Genomic DNA, 22,836 nt, shown 5'->3' on the forward strand with positions numbered 1-22,836 from the left:
TATTAGCCCTTTGTCAGATGAGTAGATTGCAAAAATTTTCTCCCATTCTGTTTCCCCCAGTATTTTCAATCTGTGGTTGGTTGACAATGAGAATGCAGAACCCACCAATACAGAGGGTTGACTGTAGTTCCATTTAAACTCCAGAATCAAAAGGCCAATCTGGTAAACAGAACTTCAGAAATATTTGACTTTAGTTGATATCATGTGATTCCTTGGGACAAAGCAGATTTAAAATTGCTACAAGTTTCCTAAATGATACGTACAATTGGTTGGATATTTTGGGGTAGGGAAGAGCTTTATATTTGGTGAACTTAGACCAGACCTGAGAAATCATAATGTATATTTGCTATCCTAAACCTATATTGCTATCCCAATGCCTGAGTCAGTTCCTAGACCTAGTGCTCCTAGAATGAAATGGAGGGAGATAGTATTGCGATTGGATGCTGTAGTGATATGATAGTGTATATTATGATATTTTCTCCAAGTCTATTTCAAAGATATGTGGCACACCTTATCACTAGGAAAAGGAAAATATTCACATCTTTTGTGGATTAGTGTATACAGCTCGATGCTACACTATTGCTGCAAAACCTGGAATACCACTATAGTCCATAGGTTAGAGTGGTAGTTCATGGGTATTAGATAATAAATAAATTTTTGGCTCAATAGGCCTGAAAGTTATTCTGTGTTCCTTTCCTAATTATATAGTATGTATTTGAAATTTAAGATTCTATATTTAAAATACACGTACACACACACACACTCACACACACTTACGTACTAGAAAAACCCCTACTAGATCTTGTGACCCATAAAGTAAAAGGTATTATGGTCCTATTATGTCCCCTAGAACTTCTTGTCCTTAAGGAAATAGTTAATTAAAAGCAATATCCCATCCCTAGGGGAATCTTCCTCCAGAGAGAGATTAGCGCTGCCATCAAAGACTTGAGAAAAGCAGGCGTGGTGATTCCTAATATAACTCTACTTATCCCTGTAGTTGCAGAAGTGCAGAAAATGAAGGACCTTGTAGAATGGGAGTGAGTTGTCTTCAAACTAAATAGATTTGACTTACATTGTAACTGCTGTTCCAGATGTGGTTTCTCTGCTGGAGAAACTCAGTGCATTCATTGGCACCTGGAACACATCTGTGGATTTGAAAATGCTTTTCTTCTCTCTCTCAATAAATAAAAATATCAGCAGAAATTTGTCTGAACAAAGAGGGGCAGCAGTATACCTTCTCTGTCTTGCCTCATGGTTTCAACAGTGTCCAAATTTGTTTCTAGGGCCCTTGGCTATCGCTTAATTCCAAAGGACATATTGCTAGTCTGCTACATGAATGTTTATCATATTGATAGCACCTGGAGAGAAAGAATTAGCAGGTATCTTAAGTGCCTTGACAAGACACATGCAGCATATAGATTTGGAGATCCGTTCCACAAAAATGTGCAGGCATACCATCTCAGTGAATTTTCTGGTGATCCATTGATCTGGAACCTCAAAGTGAAGGTTAATGAACATTTGTCACCTAACTCCAAGGAGCAAAATGCTTAGTAGGGCTTTTTGTTTTTGGAAGCAAATTGTATCACAAATGAGGGTTCTACTCTTTCCCAATTATGTGAGCTTTCAAATATGAATGGAGCCCAGAACAAATTACTTTTCCCCAGTGATCTAGGCTTCAAGACAAGTAGCTATGGTCCTTGGTCTTTATAAAGCACCAGGTTCAATAATGCTGGACATATTTGTGGTCATTGAGGATGAAATCCTAGTTTGGGGGACAAAGTCACCTTCTTTAAACAAATAATCATGCCACTTCTAAGAACAAGTTCTTGGTTTGCTATTCATTTCTCATGGTGACTAAGTTTCTGATTGTAAGAGCCATATAATCATGACACTCGAGTCAAATTTCCCATTATGATGGAGTTTTATATGGTCTGCCTATTTATAAAGTGAACACACCAACTACCCTCCATCATAAAATAGAAGTGGTTCAAATAGGATTGGAATCAAGCAGCTCCTAAGGACACGAGACAAGTAAGTATCATCTGACTTTCTTACTCCTTAAATCTATATGTATTAACTAGCTATGAGCAAGTTTTCTATATGACTTTTCATGATATATGGCACCAGGAGAGTTGGTCCCTAAAAAAGTTAGAGAATAATTTTAAGTTCTGTATGTTGCTCCTTCACTTCATGGCAAAGTGTGTCTAGATGAAGAGATGGCTTAAAATCAGGAAGTATTGTATGTATAGCAGTGCATGGGGAATGGCCAACGACTTGTCCATGTGATCAGGAAGTTGAAGGGACAAGTCTGAAAAATTATAACAAGAGGGTTTAGGGATGAGGTATATACTTTTCAGAAAAATTGCAGTTTGAGATTATTTCGGAATGTTTATCTAAGATCATACCCACAGAAGAGGAGGTTCTTAGTAATCAGTGGTGGCTTTCTAGAAGTGTCTCTCCCTTATGTTAGTTACATAAATGCTTCAAGTGTCATGAAACAAGGTGAGATGTTCAAGATGGGCTTATGAACATGGACTTTCCTTCACCAAGACTATTCAGGCCACTTCTACTAATGGATGTCCAATTTGCCATCCAGTGAGTGACACAAAAATCCACATATATATTACACCTGACATGAACAGTCAGGTGTCTGGTAGCAGGATAATAACGCTGAAATCCTTCTAAGATAGAGGTTGCAAACAATTTCCACACTGGAATAGATACTTAACGTGAATTTGGATGTGATGTTCTTGGTCATCAAGCATCTGCAAGCAGTACTATTAGGGGACTTCCTTATTGCTCTAACCTTGGTACAGATTTTCACATAACGTTGCTTCTAATGAAAATGGTTAAAATAAAACAGGACAAGGGAAAGACTGCTGTGTTTTGATTCATTATCTTCAGCATATTTGCCATAACTCGGAAGCATCTATCATTATAGGATGTTGGAAATGGCCTATTGAAGTTTCAGTTACAGTTATAGTATGACTTCAAAATTTTTTTGCATCTTGTTCCAATAAGTTGGGGTCTGCTGGTTAGAGGTATTAATCCACAAGGATGAATGTTTCCACTAAGACATACAACAATGTTTCCATTGAATTGGAAGCTCATATTGCCATCTGGCCATTCTCAGCTTCTTATGACTCAAGGAAAAGAGGAAATGATAGGGATTTTAGGGCCGGCTGGTGTAATCGATCCTAACCATGAAAGACAAAGTGGGTTACTACTTTACAATGGAACAGGAGAATTATGGGTGGAACGCAGGTAGTCTCTCAGTGTACCTTCTTATTCTACCATTTATAGTAGTAAAAGTAGATGGTAGAAAAAATTACAAACAGGAAAGGCTGTCAAAGACTTGGAATCAACAACAATAAACGTTGGGGTAACTCACCTAACTGGTCAGCTGGGGTGCTGGTTGAAGGCAGAGCATGCAGAGTGTTCAAGAAAGGAGAGGAGTCATAGATATGAATTACGCTTTCACATGCTGCCATAGAAATTTGATTACTATCCTCTAGACTTTCTATTGTTATGGAGTGATGAATACATTTATATATCTTAGCTTCTAATTCATGTTCTTTGTCTTTTAGTACCACATTTGGGGTATGCTACTAAACACTTGTTCATGAAAGCAGAATTTAAACATGGGATTGTGACTGCAGAGGAAGAATGAACATCATCCAGTTTGTTTGGACTTAGAGTTGTGTGAAATCAGTGATAAGATACTGAAGTGTCTCCATTTGGGGGAAAGAGTGAGTATGTTTATTGTTGCATAGGTGTATGATGTCCCAAGTATCCATTTCTTTTTTCCTTTCTGACTGGATAAATTTAGGAAGAGGTATTTATAAGTATACCTCAAAGATATTGTGGGTTCAGTTCTAGACCACCACAATAAAGTGACTACCACAATAAAATGAGTCACATGAATTTTTTGCTTTCCAAGTGCACATACAAATCATGCTTGCACTATACTGTAGTCTACTAAATGTGCAATAGTACTAGGCCTAAAAATGTACACACCTTAATCAAAAATAGTGTATTGCTAAAACACACTAACAATCACCTGAGCCTTTAGTGAGCAGTAGTCATTTTGCTGGAGAGGGTCTTACCTTGATGCATAGGGCTGCTGATTGATCAGGGTGGTGGCTGCTGAAAGTTGGGGTGGCTGTGGCTATGGCAATTATTTTTTATTAAGACGGCAATGAAGTTTGTCACATTGATTGACTCTTCTTTTCATAAAAGATTTCTTTGTAGCATGTAGTGCAATTTGATAGCATTTTACCCATGTAGAACTTCTTTCAAAAGTAGGGTCAATCCTCCCAAAGTTGCTGCTATTTTATTAACTAAATTTGTGTAATATTCTAAGTCCTTTGTTGTCATTTCAGCAATGTCCATAGCGTCTTCCCCAGGAGTGAATTCCATTGCAAGAAACCAGTTTCTTTGCTTATCCATAAGAAGCAACTCCTCATCTGTTAGTTTTATCTTGAGGTTGCAGCATTAGCCCCATCTTCAGGCTCCACTTCTAATTCTAGTTCCTTTGGTATTTCCACCACATCTGCAGTTACTTCTTTCACTGAAGGCTTGAACCCCTCAAAGTCATCCACAAGGGTTGGAATCAACTTCTTTCAAACTCCTGTGAATGTGGATATTTTGACATTCTCCCATCAATCAGAAATGCTCTTGATGGCATTTACAATGGTGAATCTTTTCCAGATGATTTTCAATGTGCTTTGCCCAGATCCATCAGAGAAATCACTATCTATGACAGATATAGACTTCCAAAATGTGTTTCTTAACTATTAAGACTGAAAGTTGAAATATTCCTTGGTCCCTGGACTGCAGAATGGATGTTGTGTTAGCAGGCATGAAAACAACATTAATCTCTTTGTATACCTTCATCAGAGCTCCTAGATGATCAGGTGCTTTGTCAATGAGCAGTAATATTTTGAAAGTAATCTTTCTTTTTCTCCCGAGCAGGAGATTTACTGAAAACATTCAGTAAAACATCTTGTGACAGAGATACTGTCATTCAGGTTTTGTTTTTCATTTCCAGAGCACAGGCTGAGCAGACTCAGCATAATTCTTAAGAATCTTAAGATTTTCTGAATCATAAATGAGCACTGACTTCAACTTAAAGTCACTAGCTGCATTAGTTCCTAACAAGAGAGTCAGCCTGTCTTTTGAAGCTTTGAAGCCAGGCATTGACTTATCTTCTCTAGCTATGAAAGTCCTAGATGGCATCATCTTCCAGTAGAAGGCTGTTTCATCTATACTGAAAATATATTGTTTAATGTAGCCACCTTCACCAATGATCTTAACTAGACCTGGATAACTTGCTGCAGTTTCTTCATGAGCATTTGCTTCTTTACCTTGCACTTTTATGTTATCCAGATGGCTTCTTTTCTTAAGCCTCACGAATTAATAGTTTCAAACTTTTCTTCTGCAGTTTTCTTATCTCTCTCAGACATCATGAATTTGAAAAGGGTTAGGACCTTGCTCTGGATTAGGCTTTGGCTTAAGGGAGTGTTGCTAATCACAGGGTTGCCAGAAATCTTCAATATGGAAAAATTTGCAACTAAGCGAAGCATAAACAAGGTAGACCTGGTACTCAGATGACAGACAGGGTGGCCTTTTCCTATTCTCTTGGCTACTCAGCATCTGTATGCTTTATGTGGTTTGGGCAAGTTCACCGCTGTGTCAGTTTTGGGAGGATTCCATTTCAGAAATGGAAAGGGCCGTATCTTCTCTCTTTTCAGTTGGAGGAGGCTTAACTATCTGGAACGTTATGTTGAAGGAGAGATTCAAAGACACAGGAGCATTTTAGAAACAATTTAATTTGGTCTGAGAGGTGTGAATGATGAGTGGTGGAGGTGTTGCGGTTTCAGAAACTGAGCAGCAGGTGTGTTAGGGTAGTAGCTCCGGAGTAGTTTGCTTAAGAGTCCTCCTATCTAGACACTTTGTCTGTCTATGTTTCTTACCAGCAGCCCCACACTGCACCCTCACTCCTACTGTTTTCTTATGTCTGTCCGTGTGCCTTCCTTTAAAGGTTCTGAGCTCTTTGATATCCTCTGTGGTCAAGTGAAACAGAATGAAAATCTGTGGCCTCCAACTCTAGCTAATACAATATGTTTTGTTAACATTTGTATCGTGTTATATAACACTATATTCTAATTTTAAATATTCTCAAAACTATTTTGATTTTATAAATATATCCATTATACATATATCAAGTTATTGCTAAGTCATCACATATTTTTAAAATTTTCTTTTCATTCTCTAACCTGTCATTCATTGTCAGTCTTTGTGAGAAGGTAATGAATCACATTTTTCCTGTAACAATGTTCTTCGTCTGAGTGAGGAGTCACTGCTTAGTTAACTTAAACAGGTATAAAATTCATTTTAATTTTTCCTTTTACAATTAGATTCATGATAATAATCACAAAGCAGCTTTTCATGTGACACTCCGTTAAGTGTGATGTAGAGACTGAATAAACAGACACAGAGACCTTCTCGCAAAGGCGGCTTGCAGCCCAAGAGAACCAGCATGATTATAAATAAACATGAACATTCATAGACTAGGACAGACATGAGGGAAATTAATATTTTTATCTATTTATTTGATATGGAGTACAATGGTTGGGTGTCAGGAGAAAGATTGGGTGAAAAATAATGTTTTTATATGAGAAACGAACATGGAAAATTTAAGAGCTTTTTTTCCAATTGTCAGTGTAATTATTCAACTTGGTGGTAAACTTTACAGATTCAAAATGAGTTCTTCCTCTATGAATTAAGATAGCATCAAGAATGCTTAGCATAGACAGCATATGTCTGTACAGGACAATGTGCTATGTCTGACTGCTAACAAATCCCTCATGAAGTTGAGTCTTCTGTCTTTTTAACATTTGAGCTTCTGGCATACTAATTTCATCTAACCCAACACAGTCAGATCCTCCAGATGTGTCTTCATATTGATCAGTTTTATATAAATAGTTGGTCTTTGTTCCTTTAACACAGAATCCCAGAAGTAGCTGTTGAGCTAGTAATGACAAAAAAACAACCAAACCAACCAACCAAACAACAACAAAAAAAACCCCTGCACTTATTTTCATTTTATTTAGCAGATACAGTTGAAGTTCTGAATAAATAATGTTCGATCTTAGAAAATGTTTAACAATTGGAAGTATTGTACTAGCAATTAAGACATCACAGGGAAGTTAAAATATTATCGTTAAAGCTTTTTATAAAATTTGACAGAAACCAGAAACACTTAACATTTTCCCTATCAAATCTCAACTAGGCAATCACCTGATCTTTAAAAGAAAAAAGTCTAAAATAAATATGGTCAGCATTTTTCATTACCTACTGGCATCAGCTGGTCGACCTCTGCCCCCTTCTTGGATCACCTACTTCACAAAAAAACTGTCCTTCTCCAAAGCAAGAAAAAAATGCTGATTTGTCCAGGTTGACCATGGTGATTTAATGACCCTGTTTATAGCATTTGGTTCAGAAGTGAGCTTCTGACACAGTTCTGACCAGTGCTTAGGTAGAGATTCTGAGAAAGCTTCTCTTGCTGTTAAAATGTGAAACTTTTTTTTCTCTTTTACCACCTTTTAGGATATGGTGCTTGCGACTACTGCAGTCACATTACAACCAAGAAAAATAAGTCGTGAGGACAAGGGCCAGTGTGCAAAGATTTGCAAAGCAGGAAGACCAAAAGAACCTGGCTCATGGATGACATCATTAATTCAGTGGATTATCCTTGGAACTGACTTACCTCTGGGCTATGTGCAACATATGAAACTCATTATTATGGAAAACAGTTTTTGCTAGGTTTTGTGTACTTGCAGGTTAAACACTCTAATGGTTTAATAAATGTCTTCATTACAAAAAAAAACCCTGAAATTGCTATTCAAGTGCATGTTAGAATGACACTGTTTTAAAGAGAGTATGGATTTAATTCTACTAGGAAAGCAAATCTACAAACTTGAATTCTTGATCATTGGCATGATCAGTTGCCACCGCTGAGTTGTTGCACTATTGCTGAGAATCATAGAGAACATTTGGAGTCGATAGGAGGGACTCTGCATTGTGGACTAGTCTGTCATTGACTGAGATCGCTTGCATTTTGCCATTATTATTATCATCATCATTAATATCAACTCTTTGCTAATCACTGGTGCTCTCTGGTCCTCAGTTTTCTTATGAGTGCGGTGATGTGATTACATAGATTGGTTTCTAAAAATTCCTTCCAGCTCAAAATTTCTGTCTAGCTTTATTTATATTAAAATCAGAACATGTTTTTCGTAAGAATTTACAAAATTTCTTGAATCCTGGGAAGATTTTTGCATTGGTTTCCTTTCCTTTCTATGAAGTTAAAGGTTATGTACTTTGACATAAGTCCTGCAGCAGGCACTGGGCGTAAAACACTGGACAACACAGATGTGATCCATGCCCTCACTGATCAATGGAAGAGAATCATTAAACAAATAATTACAAATCTGATAACAAGGACATTCAATGTGATCTGGAGTGTCTGAGATCATATCCCCTGGGAAATGGACTTGAAGCTGGGGCTTTACAGATGTGTACAACTTATCCATATAAGTGGGGGATTCAGGGCTTAAAAAAGGGAAGAGTATGGACAAGTTTGCATAATAGAGTAAACCTTGAATATATTTGAGAAACAGAAAGGAATTCAGTGGTGTCAGGGCAATGGACAAAGAAGTGTGAGATAAGGCTGAATAACAAGACAGGGAGTTGTGAAACACATGTGTATTGTGTAGTTTGTTGTTGGACAATGGACATTACACTTTGGGGGCTTAAAAGGCAAAGTTGGAGGGATTCATGCTTTTGTCTCCCTAGACATGCCTGCTTTTCTCTCTCTTCCTGAATATGTGTCAACATTCTTTGAGTATAGCCTCTGTGAATGCTTCATTGTAAGACCTTCACTTCCAGTGCAAGGTGACCTTACATGTAAGGTTCACCAATTTAGCAGAACAAATCAAAGTGGAATGAATCATAGGAATGGTTTAGAAATTGTTTGGTGACCAGATAGATATTTTCTAGACAATTGAGTGCCAAAATGTATGATTTTACCATGTAAGCTGGAATGAAAATAAATCAAAGGGAAAAATCTAGCATTGAAAAATAAAATAACTGAAACTAAGTATTGAATAAATGAGTTTCATAGCAGATTAAACAGGAGACTATAAGAGCTGTTGACTGAAAGATAGTCCACTAGAAGAGATCCATATTAAGCACAGAGACCAAAATCTGTGAAAAATGACATATAAGAGTGCAAGCATATTTGTAATGCAATGAAAATTCAAATTGCTTGAAATTTGAAAACACCTTAAAGATGGGGAGAAAGAATGGTGTAGAGGCTACATTTTGAAATGGTATTGGTCAAGAATTTTCTAAAACTGGTGAAAAGCATCAAGCCATAGATTGCAAGAGACAGTAAACATAGATCAAGATAAATACAAAGAAAATTACGTGAAAGCATATCACAGGTAAAAAGACTAAAAATAAAAAATACAGAAAAAAATTAAAAGCAGCTGAAGAACTGTAATGACACACTACTTTAAAACTTCAACAGTAAAGTTGACAGCTGACTTTGTATTACAAATGATGGGAAAGAGAAGAAAATTGAATGACACTTTTAAAGTGCTTAAAATAACTACTAACCTCAAATTCTATATCCACCAAAAAAGATTACAGATATCTTGACACATATACTTGATGGAGATCATTTATTTCAAGGAACATATATTAAAAGAACTATTAAAGGGAGGTTTTCCGGAGGAAAAAACTGTGACTTTAAGACAAGGAAATGAAGTAAGAAATGAAGAGCCACAAAATTAAATATCAATGGCACGAAATAAGTGCATGTATTCAAATAGATTTTGAATATATAAAATAACACTGCATTATTTGAAGTCCTAACATATAAAGGACTTAAACTCTCTAAGAAGTGGTAAGCATTAATTTATATTAGCGTTTAAATCAAGGATGAATGTGGTTATCTCTATGGTAATGAAATGAAAGAAAGGAAAATAATATGTAACTAAAATTGTAATAGAGGAGAAAAGTAGAATGATAAAAAATGCTTGCTTCATCCAAATCATGGTAGAAAGAGAAGATAAAAATACATTAACAATTAGGAAAAATAGTTAAGATGGAGAATTTAATTACAAATTTATCAATAGTAACATTAAATTACATTAAATGTAAATAGAGGCTCTAATTAAAAGATTATATACATTTCTGACAATGATCATCAAATTGGGCAAAATGAACTATTATATATGTATATCTACATATGAAAAACATAAATGGTATATATGAACTTTCTTTATATCATATATGTGTAGGATTTAGAAGATATATGTATAAACACACAAACCCACAAATACAGTTTAAAACATTAAAAGAGAAAATTTAGCCACACAAAGACTAAACGAAAGAATGCCAGAGTAGCTATCATAATAGAAAACAATGTAGACTTTATGACAAAAATATTTCATAATAAGAAAAGGTTCAATCTAGCAGGATGATACAAAAATTATAAATATGTATGCATTTAAAATGGTAGCCTCAAGAAAAAATGAAAATTTATAAAACTAAAAGGAGAAATAGATAATTTACAATTAGTATATAATTTTATTTAAATTTTTGTGGGTACATAGTAGGTATATAGGTTTTTGGGGTACATGAGATGCTTTAATACAGGTCTGCAATATCATGATGTAATAATCACATCAAGGAAAACTGGATATCCATCCCCTCAAATACTTACCCTTCATGTTACAAACAATCCAAATATATATACACTTTTAGTTATTTTCAAGGTCACCCTGCTGTGCTATAGTCACCCTGTTGTGCTATCAAATACCAGATCTTATTTATTCTTTCTATTTTTGTGTATCTATTAACCATCTCCTCATCCCCTTCACCACCAACACTATCTTTTCCATCCTCTGGTAACCATCTTTCTACTCTCTATCTCCATGAGTTCAATTATTTTACTATTTAGCTCCCACAAATAAGTGAGAACATGCCAAGTTTATCTTTCTGTGCCTGGCTTATTATTATTCAGTTCCATCCCTGTTGTTGCAAATTACTGAATCTCATTATTTTTTATGGCTGAATAATACTCCATTGTGTATATGTATCACATTTTCTTTATCAATCCATCTGTTGATGGACACTTAGGTTGCTTCTAAACTTTGCCTATTGTGAATAGTGTTGCAATAAACATGGGAGTCCAGATACCTCTTAGATATCCTGATTTTCTTTCTTTTGGGTATGTACCTAGCAGTGGGGCTGCTGGATTATATGGTAGCTTTATTTTTGGTTCTTTGAGGAACCTCCAAACTGTTCTTCATAGTGGTTGCATTAATTTACATTCCCACCAATAGTGTATGAGGGTCTTTTCTCCATACACTTTTCTCCATACCCTCTCTACCATTTGTTATTGCCTATCTTTTGGATAAAAGCCATTTTAACAGGAGTGAGATGATATCTCATTGCACTTTCAATTTGCATTTCATTGATGATTGATGATGTTCGGTTACTTTTCATATGCATGTTTTCCATTTGTATGTCTTCTTTTGAGAAATGTCTATTTGGATCTTTTGCCCATATGCAAAATCAGATTATTAGATTTTTTTTGCTATACAGTTGTTTGAACTCCTTATATATTCTGATTCTCAATCGCTTGTCAGATGGATAGTTTGCTAATATTTTCTCCCCTTCTATGAGTTGTACACTTTGCTAATTAATTGGTTCCTTTGCTGAGCAGAAGGTTTTCAACTTAATGTGATCCCATTAGTCCATTTTTACTCTGGTTGACTGTTCTTCTGGGGTGTCACTCAAGATATCTTTGCCACTTCTTGGAGAGTTTTCCCAATGTTTCATTTAGTAGTTTCATAGTTTGAGGTCTTAGATTTAAGTCTTTAATCCATTTTGATTTTTTTTTTTTTTTTTTTTTTTTTTATATGGAGATAGATAAGGGTCTAATTTCATTCTTTGGCACATGGATATCCAATTTTCCCAGCACCATTTATTGAAGAGACTGTCTTTTTTTGTTATTGTTGTTCCCCAACATATGTTCTTGAAACCTTTGTCGAAAATGAGTTCACTTTATATGTATGAATTTGTTTTTAGGGTCTCTATTTTGTTCCATTGGTATGTGTGTCTGTTTTGATTTCAGTACTTTACTGTTTTGATTACTATGGCTATGGCTCTGTGGTGTAATTTGAAGTCAGGAAATGGGATTCCTTGAGTTTTGTTCTTTCTGCTCAGGATGGCTTTGGCTATTCTGGGTCTTTTGTGATTCCATATGAATTTTAGGATTATTTTTAATTTTTTTTTGAAGAATGCCATTGGTATTTTGATAAGGATTGTATTGAATCCATAGATAGCTTTGGGCAGTGTGGACATTTAACAATATTGATTCTACCAATCCATAAACATGGAATATCTTTCAAATTTTTTGTGTCCTTTTCAATTTCTTTAATCAGTGTTTTACAGTTTTATAGATTTCTTTGCAGAAATCTTTCACTTCTTTGGTTAAGTTAAATCATAGGTATTTAATTTCATTTGTGGCTACTGTAAATGAGATTACTTTTTTATTTCTTTTTCAGATTGTTCACTGTAGGCATTTAGAAATGTTACTGATTTTTGAATGTTGATTTTGTATCCTGCAACTTTACTGAATTTGTTTATCAGTTCTAATAGTTCCTTGGTGGAGTTTTTAGGTTTTTCCAAGTATAAGATCATATTAATTGCAAAGAAGGATAATTTGGATTCTTCTTTTACAATTTGGATGGTCTTTGTGTCTTTCTCTTGTCTGATTGCTCTACCTAGGACTTCCAATACTATATTGAATAACAGTGGTGAAAGTGAACATCCTTTTCTTGTTCTAGATCTTAGAGGAAAGATTTTCACTTTTCCCCTGTTCATGATGATACTATCTGTAGGTCTGTCATATATGGCTTTTATTATGTTGAGGTACATTCCTTCTATACCTAGTATTTTGAGTGTTTTTATAATATTATGAAGGAATGTTGATTTTATCAAATACTTTTTTGGCATCAATTGAAATTATCATATGATTTTTGTTCTTCATTTTGTTGATATGGTGTATCACATTGGTTGATTTGCATCTTTGCATCCCTGAGATAAATTCCACTTGGTCACGATGAATAATCCTTTTAAAGTATTGTTGAGTTAAATTTGCTAGTATTTTGGGAGGATTTTTGTATCAACATTTATCAGGAACATTGGCCTATAGTTTTCTTTTTTGATGTATTTTCATCTGGTTTTGGTATCAGGGTAACAATGGCCTTGTGGAATGATTTTGGAAGTCTTCTTCTCTATTATTTGGAATTGTTTGAATAGGATTAGTATTAGTTGTTCTTTAAATGTTTTATAGAATTCAGCAGTGAAGCCATCCAATCTCAGGCATTTCTTTGCTGGGAGACATTTTATTATGGCTTCAATCTTGTATTTGATATTAGTCTGTTCAAGTTTTGAATTTCTTTATGACTCAATCTTGGTAGGTTGTATGTGTCTAGGAATGTATCCTTTTCCTCTAGATTTTCCAATTTAATGGCATGTAGTAGCTCATAGTAGCTACTAATGATCCTTTGAATTTCTGCAGTATTGGTTGTAATGTTGCCTTTTCATCTCTGATTTTATTTGTTTGAGTCTTCTCTTTTTCCTCATTAGTCTGGCTAAAGATTTGTCAATGTTGTTTATCTTTTCAAAAAACCAACTTTGTACTTCGTTGATCTTTTGGATTTTTTTTTCTTCATTTCAATTTCATTTATTTGTGCTCTGGTCTTTATTATTTCTTTTCTTCAACTAATTCTGGGTTTGGTTTGTTCTTCCATTTTTAGTTCTTTAAGATGCATCATTATGTTATTTATTTGAGATTTTCTTTTTTGATGTAGGTGCTAGTAGCTATAAATTTTCCTCTTACTACTGCTTTAGCTGTATCCCATAGGTTTTGGTATGTTGTGTGTGTTTCCATCATGATTTGTTTCAAGAAAGTTTTCAATTTCCTTCTTTATTTCCTCATTGACTCACTTGTCATTCAGGAGCATATTGTTTAATTTCCGTGTGTATAGTTTCCAGAATTTCTATTATTGATTTCTAGTTTTATCCATTATGATCAGAGAAGATGCTGGACATTATTTCCATTTTCTTGAATGTTTTAAGACATTTTTTGTGACTTAACATATTGTCTATCCTTGAGAATGATCCATGTGCTGCGAAGAAGAATGTATATTCTGCAGCAATTGAATGAAATGTTCTGAAAATACCTATTAGGTCTATCTGTTCCATAGTGAAGATTAAGTGTAGTTTTTTTTTGGTGATTTTCTGTCTGGAAGATCTATCCAATGCTGAAGTCTTCAGCTATTATTGTACTCAGGTCTTTCTCTCTTTTTAGCTCTAACAACATTTGCTGTATATATTTGGTTGCTCCAGTGTTGGGTGCAAAAATATTTACAATTGTCATATCCTCTTGCTGAATTGACCCCCTTATCATTATATAATAACTTTCTTGGTCTCTTCTTACAGTTTTTTATCTTGAAATTTATTTTGTCTGTTGTAAGTATAGCTAATCCTGCTCTTTCTTAGTTTCCACTGGCATGGAGTATCTTTTTCTATCCCTTTATTTTGTCTATGTGTGTCCTTATAGGTGAAGTATATTTCTTGTAGGCAATAGATCACTGAGTCTTTTTTTTTTTTTTAATCCATTCGGCCAACCTATGACTTTCATTTGGAGAATTTAGTCCATTTACATTCAACGCTATTACTGATAAGTAAGGACTTACTCCTTTCATTTTGTTAATTTTTGTCTGGTTGTTTTGTGGTCTTCACTTCCTTCTTTTCTTCCCTCTTGTCTTCTTAGTGAAGGTGATTTTCTCTGGTGGTATGATTTACTTCGTTGATTTTTATTTTTTGTGTATCCATTGTATGTTTTTTCTTTTTTAATTTGAGATTACCATGAGGCTTGCAAATACTATTTTATAACTCATTATTTTAAACTGATGACAACACTGATTGCATAAACAAACAAAAGGCAAACAAAAAGAAAAAGTGTGTGATTCTATACATCTCATTGGGCAACTGTTAGAAGAAGTAGACAAAAAATTAATAAGAATATAGATTATTTGGATTATGATTTTCAGACTTAACCTTATTTACGTAGATAGAAAGCTGCATTCAATACCTTATGCATATATAATCTTTTCATATACACATAAGACATTTACCAAAATCACCATATGCTAACCCATAAAATAACTCAACAAATTTCTAAGTATTGAAATTTCAGAAAGTATATTCTGTACTCATAGTGTAATTATGTTAATAATGCTAAAAGTCAATAGAAAAAGAGGAAAAGCTCTAATATTTGAATATTCATCAGTATACCTCTAAGGAATCTGTGGGTCAAAGAATTTGTGATGCATATGAGTGAATGTTTTCTGCTGAGTGACAATAAAAATGCAACTTTTCAAAAGAAGAGATTCAGGCCAGGTGCGGTGACTCATGCCTGTAATCCCAGCACTTTGGGAGGCTGAAGAGGATGGATCATTTGAGGTCAGAAGTTTGAAACCAGCCAGGCAAATGTGGTGAAACCCTATCTCTACTAGAAATACAAAAATTCGCCAGGCGTGGTGGTACACGCCTGTAATCCCAGCTACTCAGGAGGCTGAGGCAGAAGAATTGCTTGAACCCAGGAGGTGGAGGTTGCAGTGAGCCGAGATCACACCACTGCACTCCAGCCTGGGTGACAGAAAGAGACTCCATCTAAAAAAAAAAAAAAAAAAAAAGACAGAAATAGAAAAGAAAGGAGGCATTCAACTTAAACAGTAGATAAAGGTAAATAATAGTCTTAAAATTATACATTAGAAAAAAAAGGGTGGCTGAAAATTGTTCATGCAAGTGTCCTCTGAAGAAGTTACAACCAGAAGACTAAACTAAATTTCCAAAAAAGTGAAAAGAAGAAAGCAATATTAAGAACATAACTATGTTAACAAAATAGGAAAATTAGAGAAAATATCAAAGTTTAACATCTCAATTTTTTAGACTGCTGGACTAAAAGTAAGAAAAGCTAATTACCAAAATCAGGAATGGGAGAAATATATTAATGTTAGTAAATACTGAGATTTTTTAAAAATTTTATGCCAATGATATTGATCAGTTATAATTCTTAGTAAATGCCTAGGAAAACATACACAGCTTTGCAAATCTGTTGAAAGAGGAATTACAAGCATTATTAAATATATCAAATATGTTATTGAAAGCTATCCATCAATTAAAACTCTAGGACAAGGTAACTTCACCATTAATTTCTGTCAAACACTTAAGGAAAAAATAATATCCTATGCAAACTCCTTTAAAGAATATAAAATCATGAAAGGGAAACAACTTGTTTTAAAAGACTAACAACTCTGATACAAAAACAGTAGAACTGAAGAACAATTAATTCTATGGTCATGCAGCAAAATACTATATAGCAACTAAAATAAACTACAGTGGAAGAATACCACCACCATACTATTTAACTAAAGGCATTTAGAAAAATTCGAACACATACTTTGTATTATTCAAAAGGATACATCAAGTGTGAGTCTATTTACATAAAATTTAAAAATAAGCAAGCCAGGTGCAGTGGCTCATGCCTGCAATCCCAGTTCTTTGAGGAGGCCAGGGTGGGAGAATCATTTAAATCCAAGAATTTGAGACCAGGCTGGGCAACCAAGCAAGACCCCCCCATCTCTACATACACACACACACACACACACACACACACACACACACACACACACACACAGCAGCAGCAGCAGCAGCAGCAGCAACAGCAGCAGCAGCATGAATCTATGGTATTAGTCATTATGATACTGGTGCTTTTTGCTAGGAGAGTGAGTTAGTGACTAGGAAGGTACATGAGGAAGCTCTCAGGGTATTAATAAAACTTCAATTTTTTTAATCTGGGTGGTGGTTTCTTGGAGTCACTTACCTTGTGAAAAGTCATCCAGCTGCACTGCTATGCTTTCTGCAATTTTCTATATGTAGGTTGTACTTCAATAAATATATTTATTTTTATTATTATTATTAGTTTTTTGAGACAGAGTCTCACTATGTCACTAGGCTGGAGTGTAGTGGCACAGTCTCAGCTCACTGCAACCTCCACCTCCCCCCGGCGGAGAATCAAGCGATTCTAGCCTCCCAAGGAGAATCAAGCAATTCTAGCCTCCCAAGTAGCTGGGATTACAGGTGCCCACCACCATTCCTGGCTAATTTTTGTGTTTTTAGTAGAGACGGGTTTTACCATGTTGGCCAGGATGGTCTTGATCCCTTGACCTCATGATCTGCCCTCCTTGGCCTCCCAAAGCGCTGGGATTACAGGCATGAGCCACTGCGCCCAACTTAATAAATATATTTATTTAAAAGTTTACATATACCAAGTTATGAAGCTGAAGAATAGTTTTCCCATCCATCAGTAGAAAAAGAAAACTTCAGTCAACCACAGTAGAGGAAAAATGACTCTACTAGCTCTATGGAAAATTATATGACAAAAGTGTTGACATATGAAAAGCCAGTCAATGATAAGCAACCAAATATATAGGAAAACAGCATTAGAAGAGCATGTCAGATTCTTTATTTTAGAAACTTAACAACCTTATTTATTTGTTTGTTTGTTTGTTTATTTTTTTGAGACAAGCTCTCACTCTGTCACCCAGGCTGGAGTGCAGTGGTATGACCATGGCTCACTGGAAACTTGACCTGCTGTGCTCAAGTGATCCTCCCACCTCAGCCTGCCTAGTAGCTGGGACCACAGGCGTGTGCCACCATGTCATGCTAATTTTTGTATTTTATTTGTAGAGGTGGGATTTTGCCACATTTCCCAGGCTAGTCTTGAACTTCTGAGCTCAGGTGATACACCTGTCTCAGCAACCCACAGAGCCTTAATTAATAAAGCTATTATGTGATTTTTCTGGAATAGCTCAGCATGCATCATTTAGGATGCTTTTAATTATGCCTACAGAAAAACAGCTCACACTGTTTGAAACAGTAAAAAATGGAAACTATAAGTTCATCTAAGAGGAGGTTCAAAGTGAGAAGACTTAATGTTGTCTGTACCCAGAATCTTCCCTTTTCACTGCTTTGCTCTACAAAGAGTTTAATTTCACCCTAAACCTACATACTGTGATGGCTTGTGATAATAGTTATCAGCCTTGCACATGATTTTTTGTATATGTTGGTGGTGGAGAGAGGTGAACTAGTCTCCCTTAACTTCTCTAAGAATGAGGAAGAACTTCTCCTCAACTTCCTGCAACTCATTATCCAGAATTGAATCAAATGTTCAATCTTTAGCTAATTTGGAAATGGAATTAAAATGTCCTTGGAGCAAACAGGCCCATAGCTGAAGGGCTCAGCCTTCCTAAAGTAAGAGGCTGTATGAGGGTGGGCTGGGTATTTAAAAACACAATGAAGACGTGTTAAATGGTGGGATGGGGTAAGGAACAGTGTGCTCCTCGGTAGTCATTGGTCTCTCTAGAAATATGAATGAAAGATCCATTCAACAATCACAAACTTAACAACCTCCTCATATTTACAGTTTCTTTGCTAGGATATTTTTGTTTATTTCTTATCTATTAGGAATTGTGCCTTTAATATCCTCTGCAATTAAGCATCTTTGACTTAGATTTGTCTAGAATTCCTTTTCATATACTTTAATACCTGCATAAGTATACTGGAATTATCACTTTAAATTTTCACATGAAACACACTCATTTTTTCTAGTATGCCAGCTTCAATAATGTTTTTATAGTGTGTTTATTGCTGGCCTTGGTTTATTAATGCTATTTCTTTGCAAAAGTAAGTACTTTAGCATAAGTCCTCTCCTCTAGATCAGGTTTACCCAGTCCTGGGTAAACCATACGTTTCATTGGTGGGGTTGAGAGCAACACTCAGAGGGGAGACTTGGGATAAAGGTGCCTTGAAAACCGAGATGACAGTAGCAGATGAAGAGGATGTGGATTGAGACTACCTTGTGAACTCAGGATCCTGGTACTTTACATCAACAGCGGTTAATATTCCAAAGCATGCCTTAGGACTTTGGGGAACCTTCCTAACTATAGACCAAGTATCAGTAGGACACAGTTTCTTTAATGTTATCAGTTTGGGAAACCTTATTTGGGCCTTTGGCTGAAAGAAATGGATATGCATTAAAAGCTTGTTATACAATCAGCAGCAGTATAAAGTACACTGATTTTATTTCTTAATTGCAATAGATAGGCAATAACCAAACTTACCAACTTTCCTACTATTACAGACTGTTGTCATCATTCTGTCAATTTTCAGTAATCAAAGATATATGTACACACACGTATGTACGTATGCACATGTAAATGCCCACATACACACACCCACAAAGGAAACTGGAGATACTAAACCAAGGTTAAAAACAGATGTATTTTGTCTCAAAATGTCAATTTTTATAAAATAATTCACATTATTTAAATTGTAAATTTCTCTATGAATCTGAAATATAATTTTATTTACATGTAAAATCAGTATTTATGGAATTAATGTTCCATACCAAAAAATTAACATTTTCACAATAAGATAAAAGCAGATAAACAAATTATTCTAGAAATGGTTCTCATTTGGCCTTGTCTAAAAATTGTTGAAGAAAACAGATTTTATTTTTGAAATATTGTTTCCAACACACCCTGTGCTGTCTGGGAATGCGGTTTAGTCGCTTGTAAAGGTTCAAAGAGATCTCTAAATTTCCACACACATAAAATGGCAAAGACTATATTATATAAACTTTTCACAAACTGATAAAGATCTACTAAGGCTAGATCTGCTCTACAAAGTGTGGAATTGAAGCCTGAAATTAGATGACAACTTTTAAAATGAGAGCCCGTTGCCTTCCTGAGCTGCCGTGGAGAAGGATGGCATAGACACCAGGACTGGGTAAACCTGATCTAGATCTTGGATCTGCCAATGTATTCACTGTGTGAGTCTGGGAAAGTTACTTCACCTCTCTTTGCTTCCGTTTTCTCTTTCAGTAAATGGAGATCATTTGGCGAATTGAATCAGGTCCTCAAGTTTCATCGCCATTGACTACTGAAGGTGTGATTTGCAGCAAGCTCCTTTACTTTTCCTGCGGTTTTCCCGTCTACAAAATGCGGCAATGCTTAACTCACAGAGTTCTTAAGATGATTGAATAGGATATGTATGGTTCTGAGTGCAGAATATGGAGCAGAGAGGTCTTTGATAGTAACAAGAGGCTTCTACTCTATGTTAGGAACTATTTCACGGACTAGCAGTACCTAGATGAATAAAAAACAGCACAGCCTCTGACTTCAAAGAACCCACTAAAGTTGAGATGCCCTAGGGATTAAATAAGCCAGTGTCCCTAAAGCTATCTAGCATATGTAAGCACTCAATACACGTTGTTAATACTTTGTCCTTTTATAATTGATTTTATGGATGTAGAGTCCTGACTCTCAAAGCTCCAGTTGGAGATGTTTAATGAATAAGAGACCTAAATATGTAATTTTCACATCTTAAGATTTGTCATCAATTTTTAACATTGTTGCAGCGTGTGTTAGTTCTTACTTTCAATACTAAAAATCTTTTTTCTGGGTATCTCTTAATATGTAGAAAGCTTCACTTCCACCACATCCCATAATGCTTTCCAACACCTTACAAGGGTATAATATTCCCATTTTCTTAATGACTTAGTGTGGCTCAAAGAGGTTAGGTGACATGCCTAAGGCCAGGTAAGCATGAGTGCGCGCGCGCGCGCGCGCGCACACACACACACACACACACACACACTGCTTGGAGCTGTGCCCCTTCCATGGCCAGGTGGGAGTTGCCTGGTGCACCGCACCTTAGGAGTAGTCGAGTTTGGTGGCACTTCATTCTGTCAGACAATCAAGGCGAAAGAGAGGAGCAGCCTGAAAACTGTAATGCCACGGTTAAGGAAGGGTTCAGCTGCTTCACCTGCCCATCTGGCAGCCGGGTTTGGGAGTGACTGGGTGCAATGTAGTGACTGCACTGCCCAGAGATTAGAAAGAGCAATGTTCTCCAAGGCTTCCCATGCGCGTAATTGTATTAGAAGAGCTAGCATGTTAATGGTGGATGTGGTGATAATAATAACAGCAGCAACAACAATAATAATACTATCCTATATTTTTCAGAAAAGATAGCCTAAAAGGGTTAAGAATCCCAGCAAAACACAACATAGACGGGCTGAAAACTCGTGGCAGGATGGAAGGGTATAAAGACTCCGGGGAAGTGGCTGGGGAATAATAAAATAAGAGGGAAGCTAAACCAGTGACCCTTGTCGGCAGTGAAAAGCGGGAGATTAGAAAATGTTTCATGCTAATTTCCATGGAGATTTCTTTAATTTAGCGAAGATTGCTTCCTGGGCTCCGCCTGGCCCGCGCCGGCCTGCATCCTCGGTGGTCTGGACGCCCCGGCTGAGCAGCTAGCGGGTCACTCGGGCGGCTCCGACGTCTCTATCAGCCGCGCCCGCGCCGCCCGCCTCCCCGCGCTCCTGCCCGAATCTCGCCTTTTTTTTTTTTTACTTTCCGCGGCAGTCTTAGGATTCTTGTCACATGATGGCTTCATTGGGCCCTTCTCCTCCTGATCCTTTCAAGCTCTTTCTCCTGCCTGGCATATCAAAGGAGATTTGTGGGTCACCTAGCCGGGACGCAGCGTATAAAGTCATCAGCCTGGCCGGCACCACCTCGATCATTTGCCGCATTGTTCTTGCGAGGAGCCCAGGATGGCTGTGGCTCTTTAATAACTAGCTTAGTAGCCGAAAAATCTTAGTTTTTAAAAATACAACAAATAAATAAATACATACATACATACATAAAAGACACAGTCTGTTTATTCGTTTTTCCCTACACTCCTAATTGAAACTCAGTAGCAGCCTAAGATAAAGCAACACATCAGATGAATTAAAATGTTTCACAGAATTTTTATTATTTAGCATTATTATTGTTCTAGAATGAAATTAACAATTTCAATACGGAACCCGCTTGCCAATTCAGCAACTTGAGATTACAAACTGCACTTTTAAAATACGTATAGTACGGTTAAGTATGCACAAGCCTTTTAGAGAATAACTGTTTTAAGTTTACCGCGTAATTGAAATTCAAACAACTTCACCATCACAGGGAAATACGTTTTAAATGGAAGATTTCTGCAATGTATATGGAGGTGGATGCATGCGTGGTTATGTATGTATATACAGCATAACATAGTCTCCAAAATCAGCCCCAGAGATAGACTCCGTATTTCAACTCTTTTCCGGGTAAAGATTGCTCTTGTTTGCAGAAATATGTAGAACAGATCAGAAGATTGCCTTTTCCTGCTTCCTCACTCAGTTTTCGCCTGCTTCATCTACTTTTCTTAAATCCCACGAAGCTGCAACTAAGGCCTGAGGCACTGGCTTCAGTGAAAATTTTATTGGAGTAAAACTCTTCTGCCAAGTCATTTTTGATCAAAGACATTTCCGTAGCTGTTGCTGCTCCTACAGTCTGAATTCTCTTCTCTACTTTTTCTCTTGTGCTTTAGTTTAGACCTTCTGGCTGCATTTCCAGAGGTTCTGTGTTGCCTTACTATTTCACAGGCATAACTTTTATTAATTTGCTTTAGTTAGTTACAGCCTGAAAGGTCAGGGCAAGTTTCTTTAGCATTAGTTATCTATCATAAAATTTGCCTATAAAAAAGGAAGTGTCCCCTTAAAACCTTGCCTCATGATAAGACATAAATTCCTAATCACTGTGA

The 22,836-nt window shown here is 36.1% G+C and overlaps 1 protein-coding gene across 1 annotated transcript in view; it reads right to left on the reverse strand.

Annotated features, from left to right (window-relative positions):
• LOC108528562 (tubulin-specific chaperone A-like) overlaps positions 1-21,669 on the reverse strand; it is a 31,924-nt gene extending 10,255 nt beyond the window's left edge. The window contains 1 exon segment of the mRNA XM_017870424.1: positions 21,627-21,669. Coding sequence (XP_017725913.1) covers positions 21,627-21,669 — 43 coding nt within the window.
• Positions 21,670-22,836: the final 1,167 nt, after the last annotated feature.

The sequence above is a fragment of the Rhinopithecus bieti genome, unplaced genomic scaffold, assembly GCF_001698545.2.
Source record: "Rhinopithecus bieti isolate Rb0 unplaced genomic scaffold, ASM169854v2 scaffold_5130, whole genome shotgun sequence".
Classification (NCBI taxonomy): Eukaryota; Metazoa; Chordata; class Mammalia; order Primates; family Cercopithecidae; genus Rhinopithecus; species Rhinopithecus bieti.